The sequence below is a fragment of the Engystomops pustulosus genome, chromosome 4, assembly GCF_040894005.1.
Source record: "Engystomops pustulosus chromosome 4, aEngPut4.maternal, whole genome shotgun sequence".
NCBI classification, from domain to species: Eukaryota; Metazoa; Chordata; class Amphibia; order Anura; family Leptodactylidae; genus Engystomops; species Engystomops pustulosus.
Genome location: NC_092414.1, coordinates 76524368 through 76549445, shown reverse-complemented (window position 1 = coordinate 76549445; position 25078 = coordinate 76524368). Strand labels below are relative to the sequence as shown.

General features: G+C 46.3%; 1 protein-coding gene across 1 annotated transcript in view; it reads right to left on the bottom strand.

Moving 5' to 3' along the window:
- LOC140129013 (uncharacterized) overlaps positions 1 to 25078 on the bottom strand; it is a 132870-nt gene that overhangs the window by 62838 nt on the left and 44954 nt on the right. The window contains exon 6 of the mRNA XM_072150662.1: positions 18797 to 19045. Coding sequence (XP_072006763.1) covers positions 18797 to 19045 — 249 coding nt within the window. The remainder of the gene's footprint in view (positions 1 to 18796; positions 19046 to 25078) is intronic.

Sequence of the window (25078 nt, the reverse complement as noted above, 5' to 3'; positions counted from 1 at the left end):
ATTAAATACATAGAGTACTATAGCCAGAGCCAATTGGCCCTGGCAAAAAAATAGCCAGTTTCCTCTGCTTTAGTGTACAAAGAGGAGGAGAAGGAGGACAATGAGGAGGAGGAGTGCATACATTATTCAGGTTCAGCTTCTTTCACCTGGTGGAGAATGGAAATGCGGAGAAATCCAGGCTTTATTCATCTTGATAAGCGTCAGCCTGTCAGCGCTGTCAGTCGACAGGCGTGTACGCTTATCGGTGATGATGCCACCAGCTGCACTGAAAACCCGCTCGGACAACATGCTAGCGGCAGGGCAGGCAAGAACCTCCAAGGCGTACAGCGCCAGTTCGTGCCACATGTCCAGCTTTGAAACCCAGTAGTTGTAGGGAGCTGTGTGATCATTTAGGACGATGGTATGGTCAGCCATGTACTCCCTCACCATCTTTCTGTAAATATCAGCCTTACTCTGCCGAGACTGGGGACAGGTGACAGTGTCTTGCTGGGGTGACATAAAACTGGCAAAGGCCTTGTAAAGCGTACCCCTGCCAGTGCTGGACAAGCTGCCTGGTCGCCTACTCTCCCTCGCTACTTGTCCCGCAGAAGTACGCCCTCTGCCGCTAGCGCTGTCAGAAGGGAAATACTGTTTCAGCTTGTGCACCAGGGCCTGCTGGTATTCATGCATTCTCACACTCCTTTCCTCTCCAGGGATGAGAGTGGAAAGATTTTGCTTGTACCGTGGGTCCAGGAGAGTGAATACTCAGTAATCTGTGCTGGAATAAATTCTTTGAACGCGAGGGTCACGGGATAGGCAGCCTAGCATGAAATCTGCCATATGCGCCAGAGTCCCAATGCGCAAGAATTCACTCCCCTCACTGGCCTGACTGTCCATTTCCTCCTCCTCCAACTCCTCCAACTCCTCTTCTTCTGCCCATACACGCTGAACAGTGAAGGACTGAACAATGGCCCCCTCTTCTGTCTCGCCAACATTCTCCTCCTCTTCCTCCTCATCCTCCTCCACCTCCTCCGATATGCGCTGAGAAACAGACCTAAGGGTGCTTTGGCTATCAACAAGGGAATCTTCTTCCCCCGTCTCTTGTGACGAGCGCAAAGCTTCCAACTTCATCCTGACCAGAGAGTTTTTAAACAGGCCAAGCAGCGGGATGGTGAGGCTGATGATGGCGGCATCACCACTGACCATCTGTGTTGACTCCTCAAAGTTACTCAGCACCTGACAGATATCAGACATCCACGTCCACTCCTCATTGTAGACTTGAGGAAGCTGACTGACCTGACTACCAGTTCTGGTGGAAGTTGACATCTGGCAGTCTACAATCGCTCTGCGCTGCTGGTAAACTCTGGATAACATGGTTAGTGTTGAATTCCATCTCGTGGGCACGTCGCACAACAGTCGGTGAGCGGGCAGTTGGAGGCGGCGCTGCGCTGCCCTGAGAGTGGCAGCATCTGTGCTGGACTTCCTGAAATGCGCACAGATGCGGCGCACCTTCGTGAGCAAATCAGACAGATTGGGGTATGTCTTGAGGAAACGCTGAACTATGAGATTTAACACATGGGCCAGGCATGGTACATGTGTCAGTCTGCCGAGTTGTCACACACAACCATGCCTGGCTTCAGGTTCAGCGGTGCCAGCCACAGATCAGTCTGCGCCGTGATGCCCTGTAATAACTCTTGGGCGGTGTGCCTTTTATCGCCTAGGCTCAGCAGTTTGAGCACCGCCTGCTGTCGCTTAGCGATGGCACTGCTGCTGTGCCTAGAGCTACCGACTGATGGCGCCATGCCCACGGATGGTAATTCAGAGGAGGAGGTGGAGGAGGGGTGGGAGGAGGAGGAGGCATAGTATGCCTTTGAGACCTGGACCGAGGTAGGCCCAGCAATCCTCGGCGTCGGCAGTATATGACCAGCCCCAGGGTCAGACTCGGTCCCAGCCTCCACCAAGTTAACCCAATGTGCCGTCAGCTATATATAGTGGCCCTGCCCGGCAGCACTCGTCCACGTGTCCGTGGTCAGGTGGACCTTGTCAGAAACGGCGTTGGTCAGGGCACGGAGGATGTTCTCTGACACGTGCTTGTGCAGGGCTGGGACGGCACATCGGGAAAAGTAGTGGCGGCTGGGGACCGAATACCGAGGGGCGGCCACCGCCATGAGGTTTCGAAAGGCCTCGGTCTCTACCAGCCTATAGGGCAGCATCTCCAGGCTAAGCAACTTGGAGATGTGGACGTTGAGGGCTTGGGCGTGTGGGTGGGTTGCGCTATACCTCCTTTTGCGCTCCAGCGTCTGGGGTATGGAGAGCTGAACGCTGGTGGATGCTGTGGAGGATCGTGGAGGCGAAGATGGGGTTTTCGCACGGGAGGTGTTTGGGCCGGGGTCCTGGGCAGGGGGCTGACTAGCAGATGACACAGGGGAAGGAGCAGTGGTGTGCCCGGCCGGAGGTGAACGGGCTTGGTGCCATTGTTTAGCATTCAGATGCCTGCGCATACTGGTGGTAGTTAAGCTAGTAGTGGTGGAACCCCTGCTGATCCTGGTTTGGCAAAGGTTGCACACCACAGTCCGTCGGTCATCCGGTGTTTCTTTAAAGAACCTCCAGACTTCTGAAAATCTAGCCCTCGCCACGGGAGCTTGACTACGGGCAACATTTGGCGCTGATGCACCAGCTCTGGCCCTGCCTCTCCGTCTGGCCCCACCACTGCCTCTTCCAACCTGTTCTGCTATAGGACTCGCCTCCGTCTCAGAAGCACTGTGTTCACCCGGCCTATCAACCCAGCTTGGGTCTGTCACCTCATCATCCTCCGATCCCTCAGTCTGCTCCCCCCTCGGACTTCCTGCCCTGACAACAACTTCACCACTGTCTGACAACTGTGTCTCCTCATCGTCCGACACCTCTTTACACACTTCTTCCACTACGTGAATAATGTCATCATCACCCACAGACTGCGACTGGTGGAAAACCTGGGCATCGGAAAATAGCTCAGCAGCAGCGGGACAAGTGGTTTGTGACTCTGGGAAGGGTCCAGAAAACAGTTCCTGAGAGTATGCCGGTTCAAATGCCAAATTTTGGTGGGAGGGGGCAGACTGGGGGGAAGGAGGCTGAGGTGGAGGAGCTGGAGGAGTGCCGATTTCGGTGACATGGGTGGACTGCGTGGAAGACTGACTGGTGGACAAATGGCTAGAAGCATTGTCCGCAATCCACGACATCACCTCTTCGCACTGTTCTGGCCTCAACAGTGCTCTACCACGAGTCCCAGTAACTTGAGACATGATGAACCTAGGGAGTGTACCTCTGCGGCGTTCCCCTGCTCCCCCATCAGCAGGTGGTGTCTCACCCAGCCCAGGACCACGGCCTCTGACCCCTGCAGTAGTTGGACGCCCACGTCCACGCCCTCGTCCTCTACCCCTAGCCCTCGGGTTAAACATTTTCGAAATTAAAGTGTAAACTTGAAATTTTTGTGTTTATTTTTTTTTAGTTTTTTATTTTTTTTAACAAAACGATGCTATCCTATTGCTATGGCTAGTTTCTAACCTACACTGACAGCACACAACTGGATTTTGTGCTTTGCAAGATGAGTTTGAGCTATAAAATGAAATAAAGGTAAAAAAAAAAAAAAAAAATCAGCAGACTCTGCCTAATTCTAATCAAACCCCTAGTAAATTGTCCCACTTCGGTGTTTGAGGTGGATATGTGTGTCACTAAGAGCTAAACACAACGGTCGCAGGTCTCCCAGCAAATTCCTCACAGTATGGTACTAGCTGCACTACTAGTGCCAGCAAGCCCAGCCACAAGCAAACAAAAAAAAGGAAAATATAACGCTATTGTAGGCCTAAGTAAGCCGTTGGGGTTCTCCTATGGCTATTTTGTAGCCTACAATGAGAGCACACTGCTTTGCAAGATGAGTTTGAGCTATAAAATGAAATACAGCTAAAAAAAAAAAAAAATCAGCAGACTCTGCCTAATTCTACTCAAACCCCTAATAAATTGTCCCACTTCGGTGTTTGAGGTGGATATGCGTGTCACTAAGAGCTAAACACAACGGTCGCAGGTCTCCCAGCAAATTCCTCACAGTATGGTACTAGCTGCACTACTAGTGCCAGCAAGCCCAGCCACAAGCAAATAAAAAAAAAAAAGTATAATGTTATTGTAGCCCTAAGAAGGGCTGTTGGGTTCTTGTAGAATTACTCCTGCCTAACACTATTCTAATAGAACACCCTAACGCTTTCCCTGACCAGCAGCAGCTCTCTCCCTAGCGGCATCCAGACACAGAATGATCCGAGCAGCGCAGGCAGGGGCTAGTCTATTCCAGGGTCACCTGATCTGGCCAGCCAGATGGGTGGGTGGAGTGCAGAGTCTCTTGGCTTGTGATTGGCTCTGTTTCTGGCCGCCAAAAAGCAAAACGGTGGGAGATGCCATTTTCTCGAGCGGGCGAAGTATTCGTCCGAGCAACGAGCAGTTTCGAGTACGCTAATGCTCGAACGAGCATCAAGCTCGGACGAGTATGTTCGCTCATATCTAAAGACGATACATTGCTAAATAAATAATGAGACATTGCAATTTTCATTGAGTCCATTAGGACTGAGTGTATCCAAAGTGTGTATCCAATACACCTCTTTTTGTTAAACCACTTAATCTGCATCATTCTACAGATTAAACGTTCTGAATCATTAGCTTCAATCTCCAAAAGTACACACTACCTTAACTCGTAAACTTGATGTCTATACTCATGAAATTGCCTCGCTACTATTGCCTTTAATTAGTTTAGCTGCATAATTTTTGATAGACGAACGATGTTCGTTCAGCCGTATTTTCACAGGACATAACATTTTCCCCTCATAATCTTTCCCACAAGGGCATTTAAGCAAATAAATTGCATTTCTTTGCGTTACATGCGAAAAACCCACAAATATCAATAAGAACCTCTTTTAGTGGATGCTGAATAATGTCACCTTTGGCAGTCGCTGTGCAAAGTCTCATTTCTTCGGGTTCATAAGAATATATATTTATTCATTTTTATTCTTTTTTCCCGTTCCCCCCCCCTCCCTATTGGGAAGCAGTAAAAAATTCAAATGCAGTGAAATTGATACAAAAAAACCCGCTTTTGCGCCATTTTCTTCTGGGCTTGGTTTTTACGGCTTTTAATGTGTGCCCCAAATGGCATGTCTGCTTTATTCTTTGGGTCGGTACAATCACCATTCTGAGGACTGTACAGCCTTTTGATCACTTTTTATACATTTTTTTATTACTTGCAAAATGGCGAAAAAGTGCCATTTTCGAAGTTGGCCGCTATTTTCCGTTACAAAGTTAAACACAGAGGGGCAGATTTACTTACCCAGCCCATTCGCGATCCAGCGGTGCGTTCTCTGCGCTGGATTCGGGTCCGGCCGGGATTTATTAAGGTAGTTCCTCCGACGTCCACCAGGTGGCGCTGCTGCGCTGAAGAGCATCGGAACGCACTGGAATACACCGAGCCGGGCTGAGTGAAGGTAAGTGCAATTTTCGCAACACATTTTTTTTTAAATGCGGTGGTTTTTCCGAATCCGTCGGGTTTTCGTTTGACCACACACCCCGATTTCCGTCGTGTGCATGTTGGCGCCGATGCGCCGCAATCCAATTGCGTGCGCCAAAATCCCAGGGCATTTCAGGGAAAATCGACGCAAAACGGAATATTCGGGTAACACGTCGGGAAAACGTGAATTGGGCCCTTAGTAAATGACCCCCAGAGAGTAACCACCATTATTATATTCTGATACATCAGACATTTTGGGGTGCGGCGTGTTCCTAACATGTTTATGATTTTGACTGTTTATATTTATATCAGTTCAAGGTAAAGGGGGCTGATTTGAAGTTTTATTATTCTATTTTTTTTCCCTTTTTTTTTTTTTTTTTTTTACAATTTTTCTGATACCTTAAGCTACTTGTATTGGTACTTGTGTTTACAGGGGCACAGATCAGACAGACCACGGCGCGGAACATCGGGAGTGACGGAGGAGGTGAGTACATGTTTAGTTTTTTTTTAAATCCGGCTCCTAATTTTTTTGAACTCTTGGAAACCCCATTAATTAGTAAGAAGAGCCTGCTAGATATTTCATAAATGATGGCATGCTGCTGGACATTAAATTAGTGTGGGGAGGCTGCTTTTTAGTTAATTCTTTTCAGTGAAGTAAGCTGACACCTGGGAGCGGAGTCTAAGTGGCACCCAGTATTCACCAGAGCCTGCCACAAACCGTGTTGGAATTGCTACACCACTAGGTCGTTCCGCAGGCGTGACTTGCTCATGGTAGAGGCCATTGCAAGGTACAGAGATGAAAGACAAAGTTGAAGTCAGGCAGGAGGTCAGGACCAGCAGCACAGGATCGGAGTCGGGAACGTAACTGATGGTCAAGGCAGATGGCAGAGAGTCAAGATCAGGAACTGAAGCAGAGGCTTCCAGATCTCTCCTCTGGCTCGAACCCCTTCCAGTCGTTAAAAAAGAACTGTTTCCTTCATGTCAAGGATCTCCTTTACTACAAAGAAATTGGTGGAATCCCCCTCAGGAGAAGGAGGAGCTACTTGCCGGGAGAAGCAATTTAGGATGATAGGCTTAGAAGGGAGACATCCAAGGAGTTTGGGATGCGCATTGTGGGAGGAAGACGAAGCTTGTAAGCCACCACAAATGGACCCAGGAAACGAGGACCGAGTTTGTAGCTGGGAATCTTCAACCGGACATTTTCAGCCGGACTCTCACACTTTATCACTCGGAGAGAAGACTGGGAGAGACCTGCATTTCTTGTCTGCCAGGGTTTTGGTGCTGGTGGATACGCAGAATAGAGACTGATGAGTTTCCTCCCAGATGGACTTGAGATCTTATACCAAGTCTTCCACGGCGGGAACCTCAGAAGGCATGGAGAGAGGAAGAAGGGAGCGACCCCCACAGACTGAGTCAAGAGAATTATATGAGAATTCAGTCCAAGGTAACAGGATAAACCAGTCATCCTCTCGAGCGGAAACAAAGTGCCACAAATAGCAGCCCACTTGCCCGTTATACTGTGGATGAAAGGCTGAGGATAAGTCCAGTTTGACTTGAAGTTGGTTACACAAGGAACGCCAGAATCTGGAAACAAACTGGACCCCTTGGTCTGAGGCAATAAGCTGAGGTATTCGCAGAAGAAGGCAGAAGATCTGTAATAAAGTCCATGGCCACTCGAGTCTACGGGCAGCTGGGTATAGGCAGTGGCAGGAGAAGACCTGCTGGCTTGAGACGTGACAACTTATTTCGGGCATAGGAACTCACAAAGTCCCTTAGATCCTTGACCAGTCCTGGTCACCAGTAGAAACAAGAGATAAGAGTGACAGATCTCTGCACCCCAGGGTGCCCAACCACACAAGATTAATGTCCCCAAGATAATGTCGTCTTCTGAAGGACAGGTTGGATATAGGTCTTGCCAGGAGGAATTTTCCAGAGATCCACAGGAACAGCAACAAAAAGCCGTTCTGCCATTTTTCTTGGTCAACACCACAATGGGAGACACAAGGGAGGAAAATTGCGGTATGAACTGCCAGTAGTAATTAGCGAAGCCAAGTAATCTCTGGATGGCATGAAGTCCCACCGGGCGAGGCCACTGAAGTACCACAGACAATTTTGTGGGATCCATCTGTAATCCCTTGTCAGAGATCATATATCCAAGGAAAGGAAGGCTCTTTTGGTGAAATAGGCACTTCTTTGGCTTGGCATTCAGGCGGTTGTCCCTTAGGCGCCTGAGGACTGATCGTGCATGAACCTAATGGGACAGCAGAGAACACCAGGATATTGTACAGGTAGACCACAACACAGGTATATAGCAGGTCTCTAAAAATGTTGTTGGCAAACTAAAGAGTTCCATGATCAGAGGCAGTGGGTAGCGGTTCTTTACAGTGATTTTGTTAAGTCCGCAATAATCTATGCATGTAGAAACTGAGCCATCCGTCTTAGCCGCGAAGACGAATGCAACACCGGCAGGGGAAGAAGATTTGCGTATGAAGCCCTTCTGCAGATTCCCCTTCACATAGGCTGACATAGCTGCGGTTTCAGGCACAGAAAGTGGGTACACACGACCCTGGGAAGAAGACGTACCTGGCAAAGTTCTATAGGGCCGCCAGAGGGTCGGTGTGGTGGTAGAAGTTTCACTTACTTCTCCGAGAAGACATCAGCAAAGTCCATATATGAAGCAGGGAGACCGTAAAGGGGTTTGGAGGACATCTGAAAAGCCATGGTGGGTACAGGATGAAGTGCCACCGAACATCATGACTGGCATTCAGGTCCCCAACAAAGAACTTCCCCAGCCTGCCAGTTAAGCATAGGAGCGTGGCACTGCAACCATGAAAGACCCAGTAGGACAGAAGATGTAGACCGGGGTAGCACATAAAGTGAAAGTCTTTCTTTGTGCAAGGCCCAAACTTGCAGGCAGAGAGGCTCCTTGCGTTACCAGACTAGATTGCAGAGAATCTGCCCACTGGTGTAGAAGATGACCAGCGGATTTTTAAAATGGATCACAGGAAGATAATGTTGGAAGACCAGGGCAGCATCCAAAAAGTTTTCTGCAGAACTGGAATCCAGGAAGGCAGAAGACTGAGGCCCCTTCCACACTAGCGAGTGTGATGCGATGAACTCGCATCACACTCGCAACGCAAGCTGCCGGGAACGCACGGCCCGAACGCTGCACCGCGGGAGTGAACTGACATGCTGAGTTCACTCCCGCGGTGCAGCGTTCGGGCCGTGCGTTCCCGGCAGCTTGCGTTGCGAGTGTGATGCGAGTTCATCGCATCACACTCGCTAGTGTGGAAGGGGCCTTAAACTGGCTACCTTTCCCAGAACTGAGGAGGACTTCAAGGAACCAGCTGGATCTTACTGTCTGGTTCGGTTGTGGTAGCGCCCACTGAACCACCGCCAATAACGAAGGAAGCTGACACCTGGAAGCGGAGTACTGACCAGAGGCCGCCACAAAGCGGGTTGGACTTGCTTTAGAGGGATACCACCAGGTTGCTCCTCAGGCGCAACTTGCTTGCGATAGTGGCCAAGGCAAGGTACAGAGACGGCAGACAAAGTCAGAGTCGAAGTCAGACAGGAGGTCAGGACCAGCAGCACAGGATCAGAGTCGGGAACATAGCAGAAGGTCAAGGCAGGCGGCAGAGAATCAAGGTCAGGAAACAAAACAGAGGTCACAACAGAAAAATCACAAAAGTATCAATAATAACGCATTTTCTAACGCTACTGGGCACAAACATCCGGTAGGAGTCATAAAAAGAGGCAGGCTATATAACAAAGCAGCGGCCAGCCAGTGCCAATTAGTAGCTTGCTGGCCCTTTAAATTTCACTATGCAAATTAAATTTCAAAAGCACTGTGTCCATCAATGGTCCAAAGCACCCAAATTCACAGTACAAAGCCACAGCGCTTAAAACAATAAGTATTTTTGGAAGTCTCATATTTAAAACAAAAAAAAGAAGTCAGAATAAAGCCACATGTTGTGTTATTTCAGGGCATGAGAAAGAATGTTTGTACTACTATTGCAGGAGTCCACCATATCACTAACATTTATTGAGAACCTGTCACCTCATCTACCCCGCAAAAACCCCAAACACTACCTTGTCCTGCAGTTTCAGAAGGTAATTTTACAGCTTTTCAATGCTGCAGCACGCCTCTAAAAACTTCTTTTATTGAAGCCTAAGATGCAGTCAAGGAGGTTGGAGAACTTGAACAGTCAAGCTCCCATGTGTCCTGACAGCGATTTGAACTGCTCAATATGCCTCTTGCCGACCCTGCCTCCTATGGTCGACCTCACTCTCCGGCTTTTCAGAGTTCTCAAGCATGTGTGGTGCACCTGTGATCTTGGTGCACAGCGCATGCAACATTTTACAGCATTGTAGGAGAATTGCAGGAAAATCATAGAAGAGCATTGCGGGAGAATGTACAACAACTCTAAATTGCCAGAGAATGACGTCGGCCATAGAAGGCAGGGGGACAGTGCAAGAGTCCGGCAGAAGTTGGAAAGGGCAGTGGAAACAATAACTTCACTGCATCTTAGGCATGAACAAAAAGTTTTAAGAGACATGTTGTGACATTGAAAATATATAAAAACACCTTTTGAAGACTTCCAAATTGCCGGACAAGGTACTGTTTGGAAGAGGGAGAGGAGGAGATGACAGATTCCCTTTAAGTGAACAAGTTACTTTTTAGCACCTAACAAAACCAGGCATATCTATACTTCTGTGGATCTACAAATTCCCTCTTCTCAGAATTTCACATAATCCTTTTAAATGATTATATCCCTGGCAGGCTGACTAAATACAGGTTGCTTGAAATGCTCCATCTAATGCATACGATTGAGATCTAAAGCATGAATCACAGTCATTGCCAAAATCTGAAGTTTATCATTTGCCAGCTCTCTAACATTGATACTCATGTTTCTTAAACTTGATCACAGCCACGGGGTTGTCACTAGCTGTGAATGCCAAACTACAAATACTTAACGTGAAGAAAATACCTCCATGTGCCAAGTAAATTAGCTGCTGAGAAGCAGGTGCATCAGAAACCTGGTAAGATTGTTTTAGATGTCAAAAAGTATGCAAGGTAATATGAGCAAGCAGCTTGCAGGTGCTGAGTGCATATCAGACTTACAAATAATGGAAAAATACAGCACAAAAGGTAGGTGACCGCAAAGCTTTTTCTTAAACTACAATAAATTGAAAAAAGTGAAGTTGTGATAAAGAAGAAAACATTGTAATGTATACCAGCAAAAATGCCGGGCCTCAAAAGGCAGCTGGAAAATCTGATCTTGATGAAAACTTCAAAGATATTTTGCCCAATGAATAAAAGAAGACAGTACTGTGATGCAATGAACATGAAGGCTTAGTTTAGGCTGTGTTCACATTGCAGTTTTGATGTCATTTTTGATGCACTTTTTTTTTTGCTTGAGAAGTGGATCTTATGCATTAGAGAAGCTTTATTCTGCATCTCGAATCTGCAGCAGCAATTGATCTATTTTTTTTCGTTGATGAAGTACGATAGACTACACTTCTATGATGCTCTGTGTTTAGTAAGGTCCTTCCCTTATCTCCATCCCAACATCCCAAACATGGACAGGACTACTGGTTGTTACCATATGTTATATACTGTGCTGAAAGAGAGGACTTGTGCAAAAATAATAATGTAATTTAAATTATATTAGAATGTTACTAAATATTTGGCATTGTGTGCATGAAAAAAAGTTGGGGGTGCCATTTGTGTAGAGGTCACTGCTGAGGCGTGTGATTGTTGGAGCTGTGACATGCGCTGATGGAGTCTCTGGCATGTTTCCCCAACATAAAGTCCTGTGGTTGTACACTGTTGACATAATAAGGTAGACCACATTTGAAAACCTCCAGGAAAAGGTCCCCCTGATCGTATGTACCTGCTGTGATTGATGTACAGGTACATGGTTTTACACCTGCTCTGCAGGCAGGGTGAGGTACCATTTTCTGATGGGGATCTCTGGTGGTTGCCGGAAGGACAGGAGAGGAGGGACAGGGAATATTTCTTTTAGTTTTGTATCTTTATGCAGAATCAGTTGGAGTTCCTTGGCAATATGATGTAGGATCTCCAGTTGTGGGCTGTAAGTGACTGCTAGGGGTATTCTGGCCTCCTGTTGGGTCTCCTTATATCTGAGTAAATGGTCTCTGTTGATGGCTGCTGCTTTTCTTATTTGGTTGTCAGTCACTTTTGGTTGCAGCCCAACTGTACAAATTCAGACCTGAGCTCCAGGACTGCCTTGGCTGGAGCCTGGCTGTATATGATAGATTGTCTGGTATGTTTGCGGTGGAAGCTGTTATTACTCAAGTAGGTCATTCTGTCTGTTGGTTAATGTAATATTGTTGTGGTTAAGCTGCTGTCTTTAATTTCTATTGTGGTATCTAGAAAGTGTATCTCCTTATCTGAAAAGCTTAGTTTCAGATTGATGGTGGGGTGAAAGTTATTCTAACCAGATGATCAGAATATCATCAATATAACGGAGGTAGATCATGGGTTTTGTGGTGTAAGCCCCTTCAACCCATTGATGTTTCCATACACTGTAGGTACAGATCCTCTCCAAATAAGAATTAGTTGCAAGTGAGCACAAATTCTATGAGTTCTGTGACCAGTTCTGTTGGAAGGTTGTGCTTCTCCATGTGTGCCCAACATGCCGCTATTCCATCTTTGTGGGAAATATTAGTGTACAGAGATTCCACATTCATGGTGGCCAGAATTGTGCCATAAGGAAGTGCGCCTAAAGAGTTGAGTTTATTTAAAAGGTCAGTAGTGTCCTGGATGTAGCTAGGAGTACTTATGACCATCGGTTTTAGGAGATTTTCCACCCAACTTGAGATGCTTTCCGTGAAGCTGTCAATGCCCGGAATAATAGGCCTTCCTCGATTGCCATCTTTGTAGATAAGCATATAGAAATAGCCTGGCCTGGGATTCTCTGGGATGAGAAGGCTGACCATGAGTTTCAACATGGCCTGCTGCCATTTCCTTGTGGCATTGCTAAAACTGGTGGTGCAGGTGCTGCACTGATTGGTCGAGGAAACTGGAGAGGAGTAAGTGTGGTAGGAAGCAATGTGGGCATGTCTGGAAATCCTGGGTGGTTGTAGAATGTGAGCCGAATTACTTCCTGTCTCAGGATCAGATGTGACTACATTAACCCAGGAGTCAGTTAAGGAGATGTAACTTAAAGCTGTCCGTCTCCACCAGCCTCAATGGGGCCAGCAATTTGGAAATGCTCTTATTTAGGACCAGAGCTTATGCGTGACATGGCCCAAACTTTGTCTTTCTCCCCATTATTTGGGGGATAGAAAGCTGAAAGAATGGTGGGGACAGACTAGGTGATGGTGACAGTGATGCTGTAGGTGGTGGTGTCACATCCTCCCTTTGTGGGAAGACAGGTGGCCTTGGAAGGCAGTGGTACAGGCTGAGCTAACCGAAGCAGCAGAGGGAACTTCAGATATCCCCAAGCAAACTCCCTCATCGATATTACTGATACAAACTGGTAAGCTGACCTCTCTCTTCTATATGTATTCCCTACAGGTTATCCTATATTCTGAGATTGGGCTAGATCTACCTCTCATGGACATATGAAGACTACTATACCTACTATCAACAGCCATTACTTGTTAATACTATTGCTTCTTACCTTATGGCAACCGTAACTTATAACTGTGATACCTAGTTTTGGAGCTTGCTCCCTCTCTATCCGATACAAATGTGATGTCAGCATCGCAATATGTTTGTGATATTTTGTACATATGTAAATAGTATTTTGATGTTTATATAATATTTCTGATCCACTTTTTGTACTATATTCACAGAGTTTGATGAAGGTCAATTGTTGGCCGAAACATCACATTTGAAAGTTTGTTTCAATAAAAATTTCTTGCAACTCATACAGTGTGACTGGAGTCCAAGATTTTCCTACATCATACAGCATGAGTGACTGCTTCATGACTTATGTCTGAGATGGCTTTGCTATTTTGAAGTGTGAGTTGGAGGGCTCTACACTTTCAACAGAAGTTGATCATTGCAAAGATAATCAGATGGAAGTTAAGGGACTGTGTATCATTTTATTGACCAATGCCTCAACTGCATGTGGCCTACAAGTATATGCTTCACACCTTAATGCCTCTAATATCAACAGCACTACAATTTAATACTGTATGACAATATGAATGAAATTAGTACTGATCTGTTAAATGCAAATAGTACAAAGACTGGTAGTGCAGCACTGATGAAAATACTACTATTACTATTACTGTAAGGTAACAATGACGCAAATAGATCTGAGGCAGGTAGAACTAACAATGTCCCTTTAAGATATTGCTGTTTGATTCTGAAAATAAGACTAAAGATATTGACTGATATTGACTAAAGATAGACTTTAAGATATTGCCACATGATGCTGAAACTGCAAATAGTATTAAAACTGCTCCTTTAAGATATTGCTGTATAATGCTGGAACTGCAAATAGTACTAAGACTAACCCTCTAAGATATTACTGTATTATGCTCGAATGCAAATAGTATTAAAACTGTGCCTTTAAGATATTGCTGTATGATTCCGGAGCTGCAAATACTACTAAGACTGCTCCATTGTAATAACATTGACCCTGTTCTACAGAAGCCTGTGACCAGCAACATGTGGTTCTTCAGAGTGCCTTTAAAAGGGCAATTATTTCAGATTTCCACCTGTCCCTAATCATAGCAGCCTCATCTCCCTACATAACTGTCCTAAAAAGGGCAATTGTTAGTTTATGGTAAGAACCTGCCTATCTGACTGACCCTATCTCAAGCAGCAAGCTATCTCTAGCTCTGTTTCCTCTCTGTAATGGTGCCTGGACATGTGACCTTACCTCTTATACAGCCGGGTCACCCAGCCAATTACAGGTATGCCCGCAGTTGCCAAGCGGCTGAAGCTTTCACTGTTTTCCCAAAACACAAACCCGAAACCCAAAAGACAGCCTGTTGTTGAACTTCAGGGTCAGGGGCCTGGGTTTCTAATTACTAATGATGAAACTATTACATGTGACTGAGCATGTGACTGCTAACCATAAGAAGTAAGGCAATAACTAGTGGTTTCTTTAAAGGGGTGTCTTGCCCCCTTACCATTTTTGATAGCAAGTGATGACGGTGAAAAAAACTTATACCCATTTGCTGTTCCAGGGTGATTCTAGCGCTGGAACTCATACAGGGGACATAGCTAGTACTAGAAATCTGTTAATTATTTTTATAATGTTTATATTAAACAAAACTTTTACCCTATGGCCTCATTCAAACAGCCGTTGGGGGACATATACATATGCATATAATGTAGAAACGTGTGCATCGTTTTCTGTATATTTAGCTACCATAAATGTGTTCACATATAAAAAAAATGATTATTTTCTAAAATGACCTAGGTCATAATATCAAATAAATAAAAAGATAGACAGTCAGCATATAAAGAAGCAAATCAATATTTCAAGCTGACTTCAGCATGCATCTAATCATGAATGTAAGCTTTAGAGAATCTGACACTTAGGTGCATTAACATACATGATAAAGAGGCAGATTTCCACCCTGAGACCAGTTAATAAAAATGTCTCTGAGGACATTACATTCATCTTGATTGTTTGGACTCCAGCTGGCTAAAACTTGGGTCACTTCAAATCTATTGATGGGAGGTGACACCTGACAATATAATGGAGGGAAGCTTTTGTTTCTGAGGAACCAGACCTTATCAACTCACTCTGATGGCCCAAAATTTCCAGCTAACGCGCAAATCCTCACAGATTTATTGCAGATGTATCAAGCCTGCTGGAAATAATAGTGCAAGCCAAGAGGCTAGTCATCTATCGACTTCAAGCTCTGGATAATACCAATGGGAAATTATACACACAAAGGGTGCACTGGGGTGACAAATGAAGATAGAGATTTGTCCTATTGAAGATTCTAGGAGTTTGACAAAGCTAGCACACTGCTACCAAACAAGTAGCTTTATCTCATTACATTCTTACATTTGTTGACTGCCGCTGTCCACCAACACAAACATTTGCATGCTGCCTAATAGTAAAGGCCCATCTGTAGGTATCTAGGATAGATGATTCCGGGTACTAACTACTTAATTACTATGGACAGATCTTAATTTATTTGCAGTGTGTGTGTGTATATATATATATATATATATATATATATATATATATATTAGGTCATTGTTTAGTCCTATGTCCTATTAGTAAAATAGAAGTATTTTAATTATTATTTAATATTCTAAAGCACAGAATAAAAATGTAAATTAGATAGTTGTAAAAGAACACTGATCAAAATTAGAGAACACTTCTTGGCTAAAGAGTTGGAGTGTAAGCTGAACTGTGTAAGGATCTGTCTTGTCACACAGTGTCTCGACATTTAAGAGCATTTGGAGTGAAAGACCATTCTGCAGTGATCAAACCTCTTATTATCAGAAAGAATCAGAAGGCTAGACTCACCTTCGCTAAGGAGCATGTAGGGAGGACAAAGCATTGGTCCAGAAGAATGGACCAGAATCCCACCAGAGCAGTGTGAGAGAATAGTGATGTCCTGTGGCCGCTGATGTGCTGATGTCATTCACAGCAAAGGCCTGTGCACTCCCTAATGATTGGTGACTGGTGTAACCTTCAGAAAAACTAGTTATAATCTTTCTCTGTGCTACAGTCATTGCTGCTCACTAATTATGATCATCACTTGTTTTGCAGAATAAAGTTTTTTTGGGTTGATATACTTTGATAATATTTGTTCTAGTGACATAAAATCCATCAAAGGTTGATAATGGAGATTACATTTGTTTAAAAAAAAAATTAATTGATCATACATTGCTCTCTATAATATGTAAAATGCTGCGAAATTTGATGGCACTTTATAAATAAAGATTATTATTCTCTAATTTTGATCTAATGCTATATATAATTTCTTAATATTGGCAGAGAGGCATGCTTTGCAGAGTACCATTTTGTTGAACAATTTACATAATGAAATTGTACCACATGCTTCCAAAAGGGTAACGGACAACACCACAAATAAAACAATACATTTCAGCCATCACGTCAGTTTGCATCTAAATCCTGTTAAACGGGCAGCTGTCAAAAGCTGATAAGAGGGTTTCTGAATGTTAGAGGAGATTAAGTTACTGGTAGGCATCACTGCTTCTACCGCAAGCTGAATAGATCAATGCCAACTTCCAATACAAGCTTATTGCCAAATAACATTAGGGCCATCCATATCAAAAATCCCTCCTGAGCAAACCAGATAGATTTATTGGAGGGAAAGTAATCTATAGGGGATTGTAGTTTTTTATCAAACTACATTCAGTGTACTAGTAACTTAACAAGCTATTTATTTTGGAATTTTCTTAAGCATGTGATATCTAAAAGCATTGTCTGTACAGCACAAAATATTTCTGAGAAATGCAAAAGGAGTTTGGTGGATGGTCTAAAAAATAAAAATTACTTTTTGTGTTTTGTTGGTGGACCCTATATAAAACAAGTGTAATCCTTATGGGAGCCTGTAAGTCAGTACTGAGTATTCCTAGAGAACTACCACAGTAGTGGTGAAGCATCGCACCCACACCAAGGAAGAGGTCATGTTGTGGTTTTCACAAAACTTCATAAAACCGCTTTGAAAATGTGACTGCAACATTTGATTTAAAACTTAAAGGGAACCTACCACCACAAATCTACCTATAAAGGTAGATCGGGTGGTAGGTGGATCAATAGGACGTGAGGATAGCCCTTTTAAGGGCTAATCCTCACGTCCCCGCACTGTTTTGTGAACTTATATAAAAGGTTTATGCTAATTTTGTTATGCGGCTACTGGGGCATGGAGTAGCCGCAGCTGTGGCTACACGGCGCGGCTACTCCACGCCCCAGTAGCCAATTTACCCCTCCTACCCACGATCTTCGGCGCGCAGCTCCTTGCAGCTGCGCTCCCTCGTCCGGCGATCCTGCCGTCTGCGCAGGCGCAGAACAGCAGGCCCGCGCCTGTGCGCTCACTGCTCCGAAACAGGCGCGGGCCTGCTGTTCTGCGCCTGCGCAGACGGCAGGATCGCCGGACGAGGGCGAGGGCCGAAGATTGTGGGTAGGAGGGGTAAAGTGGCTACTGGGGCGTGGAGTAGCCGCGCCGTGTAGCCACAGCTGCGGCTACTCCACGCCCCAGTGGCCGCATAACAAAATTAGCATAAACCTTTTATATAAGTTCACAAAACAGTGCGGGGACATGAGGATTAGCCCTTAAAAGGGCTAATAGGCTATAGGAAGAATACTATAACCATTATAAAACATACTGTAGCTCAAGTTGGCCTTACAATTAATACCTCTGTAGACATTAGTGCCTGTACATGTAAAAGTATTTTAGGGCATAGCTCAAGTATATCTTTTGCATAGTAGAGAAAATCACTTTGTTAGGATCCTTCACAGCACAATCAATTGCCATAAAGCTATGTCTAAGGGAATGTGATTTTTATTTTGTCTGAAACTCATGAGCTGCTTAGTATGAATAGTTTTGTCGTTGTATTTTAACACATCATAATAAAGGAAGTTACTATTTTTAATTATGTCCTTTTTGAATTTGCCTGTAAAATATCTTTTGCATCCTTGTCTATGGAAATAATATTTTTTTAAAGGAAAACTGTCAGCAGATGCGGTCATGCCAAACTATTGAGGACACTAGTAGTGTTAACTTGAACAATGTTGGCCATAGAATGCAGAAGGACAGGTGAAGAAATCACCCTTTTTTAGGTAACTCATTAGATCTGATGGTGAACTTTCGAGAATACTAGTTCTCTTTGTCAGTCTTGATGACACATGATAACAAAGCTAAGCATAGATAAAGCATAACCGCTAAAACATTCAATTGGTCATGCCTACAAAATAATAGACTTTAGGCACCAAACTAAGATATTGCGGGTACATCCAATGAGCTGCTCCCTAACTTCTCTCTTCCAGTTTGAGTGACATCTGTAGCAGTCACATGGTTGGATATTACAGCCGTCACGGAGATTGAGGAGCTGCTTTTCAGCATGAAGGTCCAAATCCACTGCACTTGTGAGCAAATAATATAGTTACTGAATTATAAAAAAATTATAAAAACCTGAGAGATGTGTGAGACTGATATTATGGAGGTTTATCTAAAGATGGATATATGTCATATGACACATAAGTTATAGAATACATTTCCAATTACAATAACGGAAAATAATACAAAAATTATTATAATGATTGTATTGTAAGCACAGACAGTTTTTGATTACAATAAGAATGCCGTAAAACTTACAGTCGTCAAACCTGGATATGCTCATTGACTGCGTGGTGCGCATAGATGTCAGCCGGGAACTTTGTAACTTTGAATACATTTTCACTGCTTGGGCTCTCCGTTCTTCAGCTAGCCTCTGTCTCTCTATTTCTTGCCTTATGCTGTGGTCCAGTTTTATGGCTTTTCTGCGAATTGGACGATGTTGAGATTCTGGATTCATGTAGTTCATATTGCCATCATCCTCCTGGTGATCCGTATCATATTTTGTTCCTTGAGCAATTAGAGAACATATTTGCATTTCATTAAGAATTATTTCTAATTACTATTAAAGGCAAATATACATTTGTCATTCTTACAGGAAGATGCCTTTTATATACCAGTATCAAAGCTGCTGCCTTCACTAGTCAATACCAGACACTGTGGGATTGTGGGAGTTCATGGAGACTTGTTTATATGTGTTGTAGATTTTATCTTAGCTTGATGCTTAATAATGTGTATTATAAAATATGTTTTACATACGGTAATAAACATGATAAAACTCCACAATGGACCATGTGCAAAAAAAAACAATACATGGTCACTTGCCCCCCTACTCTATTTTTTGAGTTTTATATGCAACACCCTCGCCGATGCAATGGCGAGATAGGGTTTGCGAATACGTCCCACCTGCATGTAATCCCATTACACAACATGGTTCTAATAGGGCATAGGGATATTGCAGTGGTGAATCCTGCCTGGCAAGGCAGAGGTTAAGTATTTTGTATAATGCAAGATGCTATTGTCCAATCATATGTGTTACATCCTGTCCTTTGTAAGCTGAGATGTGATTGGAGGAGCAGCCACCACCTGACCAAAGGGAGGTAATAAAACCCCCTGGCCAGGAATGTTCTGGGTCTTTCCAGAGATCTTTTCAGAGAGATTCTGTTGTAGGAGAATCAGTGAGTGAGTGAGTAATCTCTGTCTAGCCCATACCAGAGCAGGAAGAGCCTAGCCCCTGCCTCTGAAGAGTGGAGCATTAGACTAGAGTTAGTGTAGTGAGGAAAAGGGGTATCATCTTACCTTTGAAGGTGATACCTGAAGCCCTACAGGACAAGCTGAAGCTTCCTACCAGGACACAGCTGCCTCCCAGCCTGCCCTCTACTTCCAGGCTGGTGAACTATCTCCTGAGGCTCCCTCCAACTCACATCTCAGCACCCTACCTACCTGTTAAAGGCACGTTTGCTGCGGTTCCTGCGGTTCAAATAAAGAACTGTAAGTTGTTTTCTTCAACTTCTGTCTCCGTCTGGTCCCTGCTAATACGGCTGCCTTCATCACCGGCACCCTGTCCATCACCCAGAGACTCACACTCGGGACATTAAGGGGTTGCCCCAGGGAGATCCGCTATAGCAGCCGCTCCCTCATCTTTTCTTGCCAACACCACCCTGCTGGAGACCTGCCAGGCTGTAGGACAGCCCTCCGGTTCCCCCGTACCAAGCACCGTGACAATAGCGTGCTTAGGCCGCAACCGCCAGCCACTCCGGTACCGCGGGCCCCGGCTGACTCCAGGCCTCACCGCAAGGGCTAGGCCCCGGTGGGGGATGTTGCAAGTGGCGTCACGAACAGGATTGATACTTCTGTGCCTTATTACGGCATTAAAGACTTTCCTTTATTAAAAAGACTGTGCTGCCTAACCCTGCTGCCATCCGGGTTTAGGCCCAAGTGCTTGTGTGTTTCTGGAATGAACTGTGTTATACTGCTGCCACGTGCTGTCGAGCGCCGCTCCAGCACTCCAGAGGTTAATCCTGGCAAGAACTGTACCAGCTCTGCTACATCCGGCGCTGCCGTGCCTGAAGATTTTTACCTCAGAGACTGTGGCGCAGCAAATGATTCAAGCCCGCCAAAACCTTTACTGGCGGGAAACCCAGATGACGCATCAAGCTCCACCCACGCGCGAGGGGCGCGAACCCCGCCTCCTGTGGCGCAGGAAAAATTAGAGCCCGCCACAGCTCTTGGCGGGAAGGACTTGGACTCCTCCCACTGGCTAGAGGCGGACTTCTTGCCCTGCCTCAGAGAAGCGCCAGAACTCGAGTGGATTTTGGACAGTGAGGACAACATCATGTGGGGTCCTCCGCCCTTCCCTCCTGTGGAGCGTCCTGAATTCTATGAGGTACTAGAGACTATGGTGGTGGTCTCTGCGCAGCCGGTCCGGAGACCCTCCGCTGGACATCGGCTGCACCGAGGATTGACTCGGGCCTTTGTCACCAGGACGTGTTTTCAAACGGTGACGCAGTACCAAGTCCCACCCGGGCGGTTCCTCATACCTATCCCGGTTACCATCCCGGTACCGCAGGCCCACGTGGAGGCGCCACGTGGAGAAGCCCCGACTCCTGTCGAGCCAACGCCTGGGCCTACTGTGGCTGTGCCACCTTCTCCGAGGCCTACCATTCCTGCTGGTCGACCTGCTAGCCCTGCTGTGACGGTTCCTGATCCTCCGGCTGCTCCTGCTCCTGTTCCGGCACCTGCCCGACCATCACGGAGATCCGAGCCTGCACCGGAACCACGAGCCCCAGCACCGGCACCTCCGCAGCCTCGAGGCCGAGGTGAGGCCACCCGCCAGCGACTCCGGGACGCTGTCTCGGAGCAGCGACGCCGCGAGAAGGAGGCCCAACGCTACATGGCCGGCCGGTCTACAGCTGGAGCCTGGGTGGAGAAGAACCGCACCACCGGCATGGTCCGGTTCTTCGATAAGCAGCGTGGCTATGGCTTCGCCACCCAGGACTACACCGGACGGGAAGTATTTATACCCCGCCGGTCCGTCAAGAGGCCTGATCTGCCGGAGAGTCAGCACAACCTGAAGCCAGGCGAGTGCATTGAATTCTCCCTGCAAGAGGGGCCCCGAGGACCTTGGGCGGCTGGTGTGATCCGGATCCCCGACTCCGATGAGGACCGCTACTTCCCGCACGACGACTGGTATGAGGACGATGAGTGGCCGGAATCCCCGAACACCTCTTCTTCCTCGGCTGCGAGTCCCCGGGCGGTGACCCACGTGAATGCCCCATCCACGGTAATCGTGAGTACGGGTCCCATTGCCATCCATGGGCCGGGCATGATCCAGGGCGCCACCCCCACCGTCTCCCCTGCCGGGAGCGTTGCAAGGTCCCGCGGCTCTTCTGTGGGAGAAGACATCCCGGCTAGCGGACCTTGTCCGGAGGTTCCGTCTAGGCCCACATCTCCCCTTGCCGGTTACCAATGGGGTGATGACCCGGCCCCGGAAGAACCGGAGCTGGAAGGAGCTGCGGCGCTGCCGCAGGCCCCTGTTTATTTCTTCCTGGACCCCTCCGTGGTCCCTGGCTCAGTTGAGCCCCCGGCTGGAACAGCCGACACCCCGGGCGACAGCGCTCCTCCCCCTGAAGGTCCGGAGGATGTTGCTGCACCTGCAGTACCCGCTACTGCCACCGGGTGTCCCCAGCCGGCACCTACTCCCGCTGAGGACGCACAGGATTCCCTATTGCCTTTGGATCCTGTCCCTGCTGAACCCAGCGAAGGTGCATCTGACTAACCCCTGAAGGGCTGTAGCCCTCTCCAGGTACTTGGTCCATTGTAAATATATATTTCTGTCCTTACCCCAAATAGCCAGAGACTTTCCTGAGACTCTTACCCTTATTTATCTCAGTCAAGAGATTATACACTGTCTTGTGCTATGATAGCACCCCTTCCTCTGCCACAGCAGAGATTTCTTCAAAGGACTCTGTCCCTCTCCATATAGAGGAGACCCTTTGCTTCTCAGTGCACTTTTCCCCACATCAAGGGCTGTACCCAGAAGATGGACTTTGTCATTAGAGACCTGTGAGACTTTTGCCAACTCCAAGGAAAAGTTGCCACTTTATTTATTATTATTTTGCACTTAATGCCTTCCTTTCTAGGTATGGACATTCTGTTTGCACTTCTTTATGCCTTTTCTTTGCAGGAAAAGAGACATTTGCTACCGTGCTACCCTGAGTAGCCTATCTACCTCTGTAACGTTTGTAACGTTCAAGATGTGTACCCATTGGGCTCCTAAGCCAATGTGATTTAACCTGTTTGCACACTGTCATATATGCCAGTAGTCTGCATTAACCCTTTCATAGGCTTTACAGGTTGTAGTGTGGCTGTGTCGGACCGTCTTTTTGTGTAAAACACTGACCGCTACCTGATCCCTCAAACCGAGGTTTGCACATGGGGGTAGTCCGTAAACTGCGGGTCTTTAGGGGACCGGGGGTGTTACACAGTTAGCACCTGGATGCCACCCATACTATGGGTAAGGATGCCAGTCAGGAGGTACTCGTGTCACATATGCCAATGTAATGCATATAGACACACTATATAATTGCCGCCAGGGAAGAAGTGTTGATAAAACAAATATACAGGCCTTGGTGCAAGGAGTGGATTACAGGACATGACACCACACCTTTCCTACTGTACAGTTCGGTTTAATGGCGTCAGCGACCAACTGTCATACAGCTACATGTTTTTGTCTTAGTCCGACACCAACCCAGGTGCCTGTCTCCAGGACCATGGGCGGTTTGTCCCTACACCTCACATAGCCTGCACTTCCTAGAAGTGCCCTTAGCCCCCTCTGTGCCCCAAACCATCTGTAGTCGAGCCGAGGGCGGCTCTTTCAATTGCCCCCGGGGTATGCAACACCCTCGCCGATGCAATGGCGAGATAGGGTTTGCGAATACGTCCCACCTGCATGTAATCCCATTACACAACATGGTTCTAATAGGGCATAGGGATATTGCAGTGGTGAATCCTGCCTGGCAAGGCAGAGGTTAAGTATTTTGTATAATGCAAGATGCTATTGTCCAATCATATGTGTTACATCCTGTCCTTTGTAAGCTGAGATGTGATTGGAGGAGCAGCCACCACCTGACCAAAGGGAGGTAATAAAACCCCCTGGCCAGGAATGTTCTGGGTCTTTCCAGAGATCTTTTCAGAGAGATTCTGTTGTAGGAGAATCAGTGAGTGAGTGAGTAATCTCTGTCTAGCCCATACCAGAGCAGGAAGAGCCTAGCCCCTGCCTCTGAAGAGTGGAGCATTAGACTAGAGTTAGTGTAGTGAGGAAAAGGGGTATCATCTTACCTTTGAAGGTGATACCTGAAGCCCTACAGGACAAGCTGAAGCTTCCTACCAGGACACAGCTGCCTCCCAGCCTGCCCTCTACTTCCAGGCTGGTGAACTATCTCCTGAGGCTCCCTCCAACTCACATCTCAGCACCCTACCTACCTGTTAAAGGCACGTTTGCTGCGGTTCCTGCGGTTCAAATAAAGAACTGTAAGTTGTTTTCTTCAACTTCTGTCTCCCTCTGGTCCCTGCTAATACGGCTGCCTTCATCACCGGCACCCTGTCCATCACCCAGAGACTCACACTCGGGACATTAAGGGGTTGCCCCAGGGAGATCCGCTATAGCAGCCGCTCCCTCATCTTTTCTTGCCAACACCACCCTGCTGGAGACCTGCCAGGCTGTAGGACAGCCCTCCGGTTCCCCCGTACCAAGCACCGTGACAATAGCGTGCTTAGGCCGCAACCGCCAGCCACTCCGGTACCGCGGGCCCCGGCTGACTCCAGGCCTCACCGCAAGGGCTAGGCCCCGGTGGGGGATGTTGCATATATATTAATTGTTTTCTTTCAAAACAAATATCTAAAATTTGCCTGTTTTGAAAGTTGGTGGAGAAACTTAATAGGTTCTATGTAGGGAGGCCACTGAGAGGCACCTATTAACCCATTGAGACTGAGAAGGCCTGACTACTATTAACCCAATTTAAGAATCTATATTATCTCTATTACCGGTATATTTTAATATGAAATCCCTGTGTACTTCAATTTTGTATAATGCTGCCTTAGCTTTACGCATTATCCCCACATGGTGACATCATTGTACATGTTAACCTTTTAATTTGATATCACTGTGCATTATCCCTGTAAAATGACTTAGAGGTAATTAATCCACAGGACAGGGGGTTGTCAGCAAAACAGAAGTTCTCAAGTCCCCCTGATATTCTCCATAGCAAGGGGACTTAGTTTCAGTTGCACTATAAGCCAATCTAGAAGTTCCATACAAGTCAATGAAGCACAGAATGGTTTACCTCATTTGCTCTATTGACTTGTATAACACTTGGGGATTGGCTAACAGCACAGCTGAAACCCGGAAGTCCAAAGCGGATCATTGGAACTTGAGATCCCCCATTCTGCTGATTGTGGGGCATCTAACAGTTTAGACTGTGGATAGGGGACAAAGATTATTAATGATAAAACCCATTTAATGTGTTTGTATCCCTATACAGG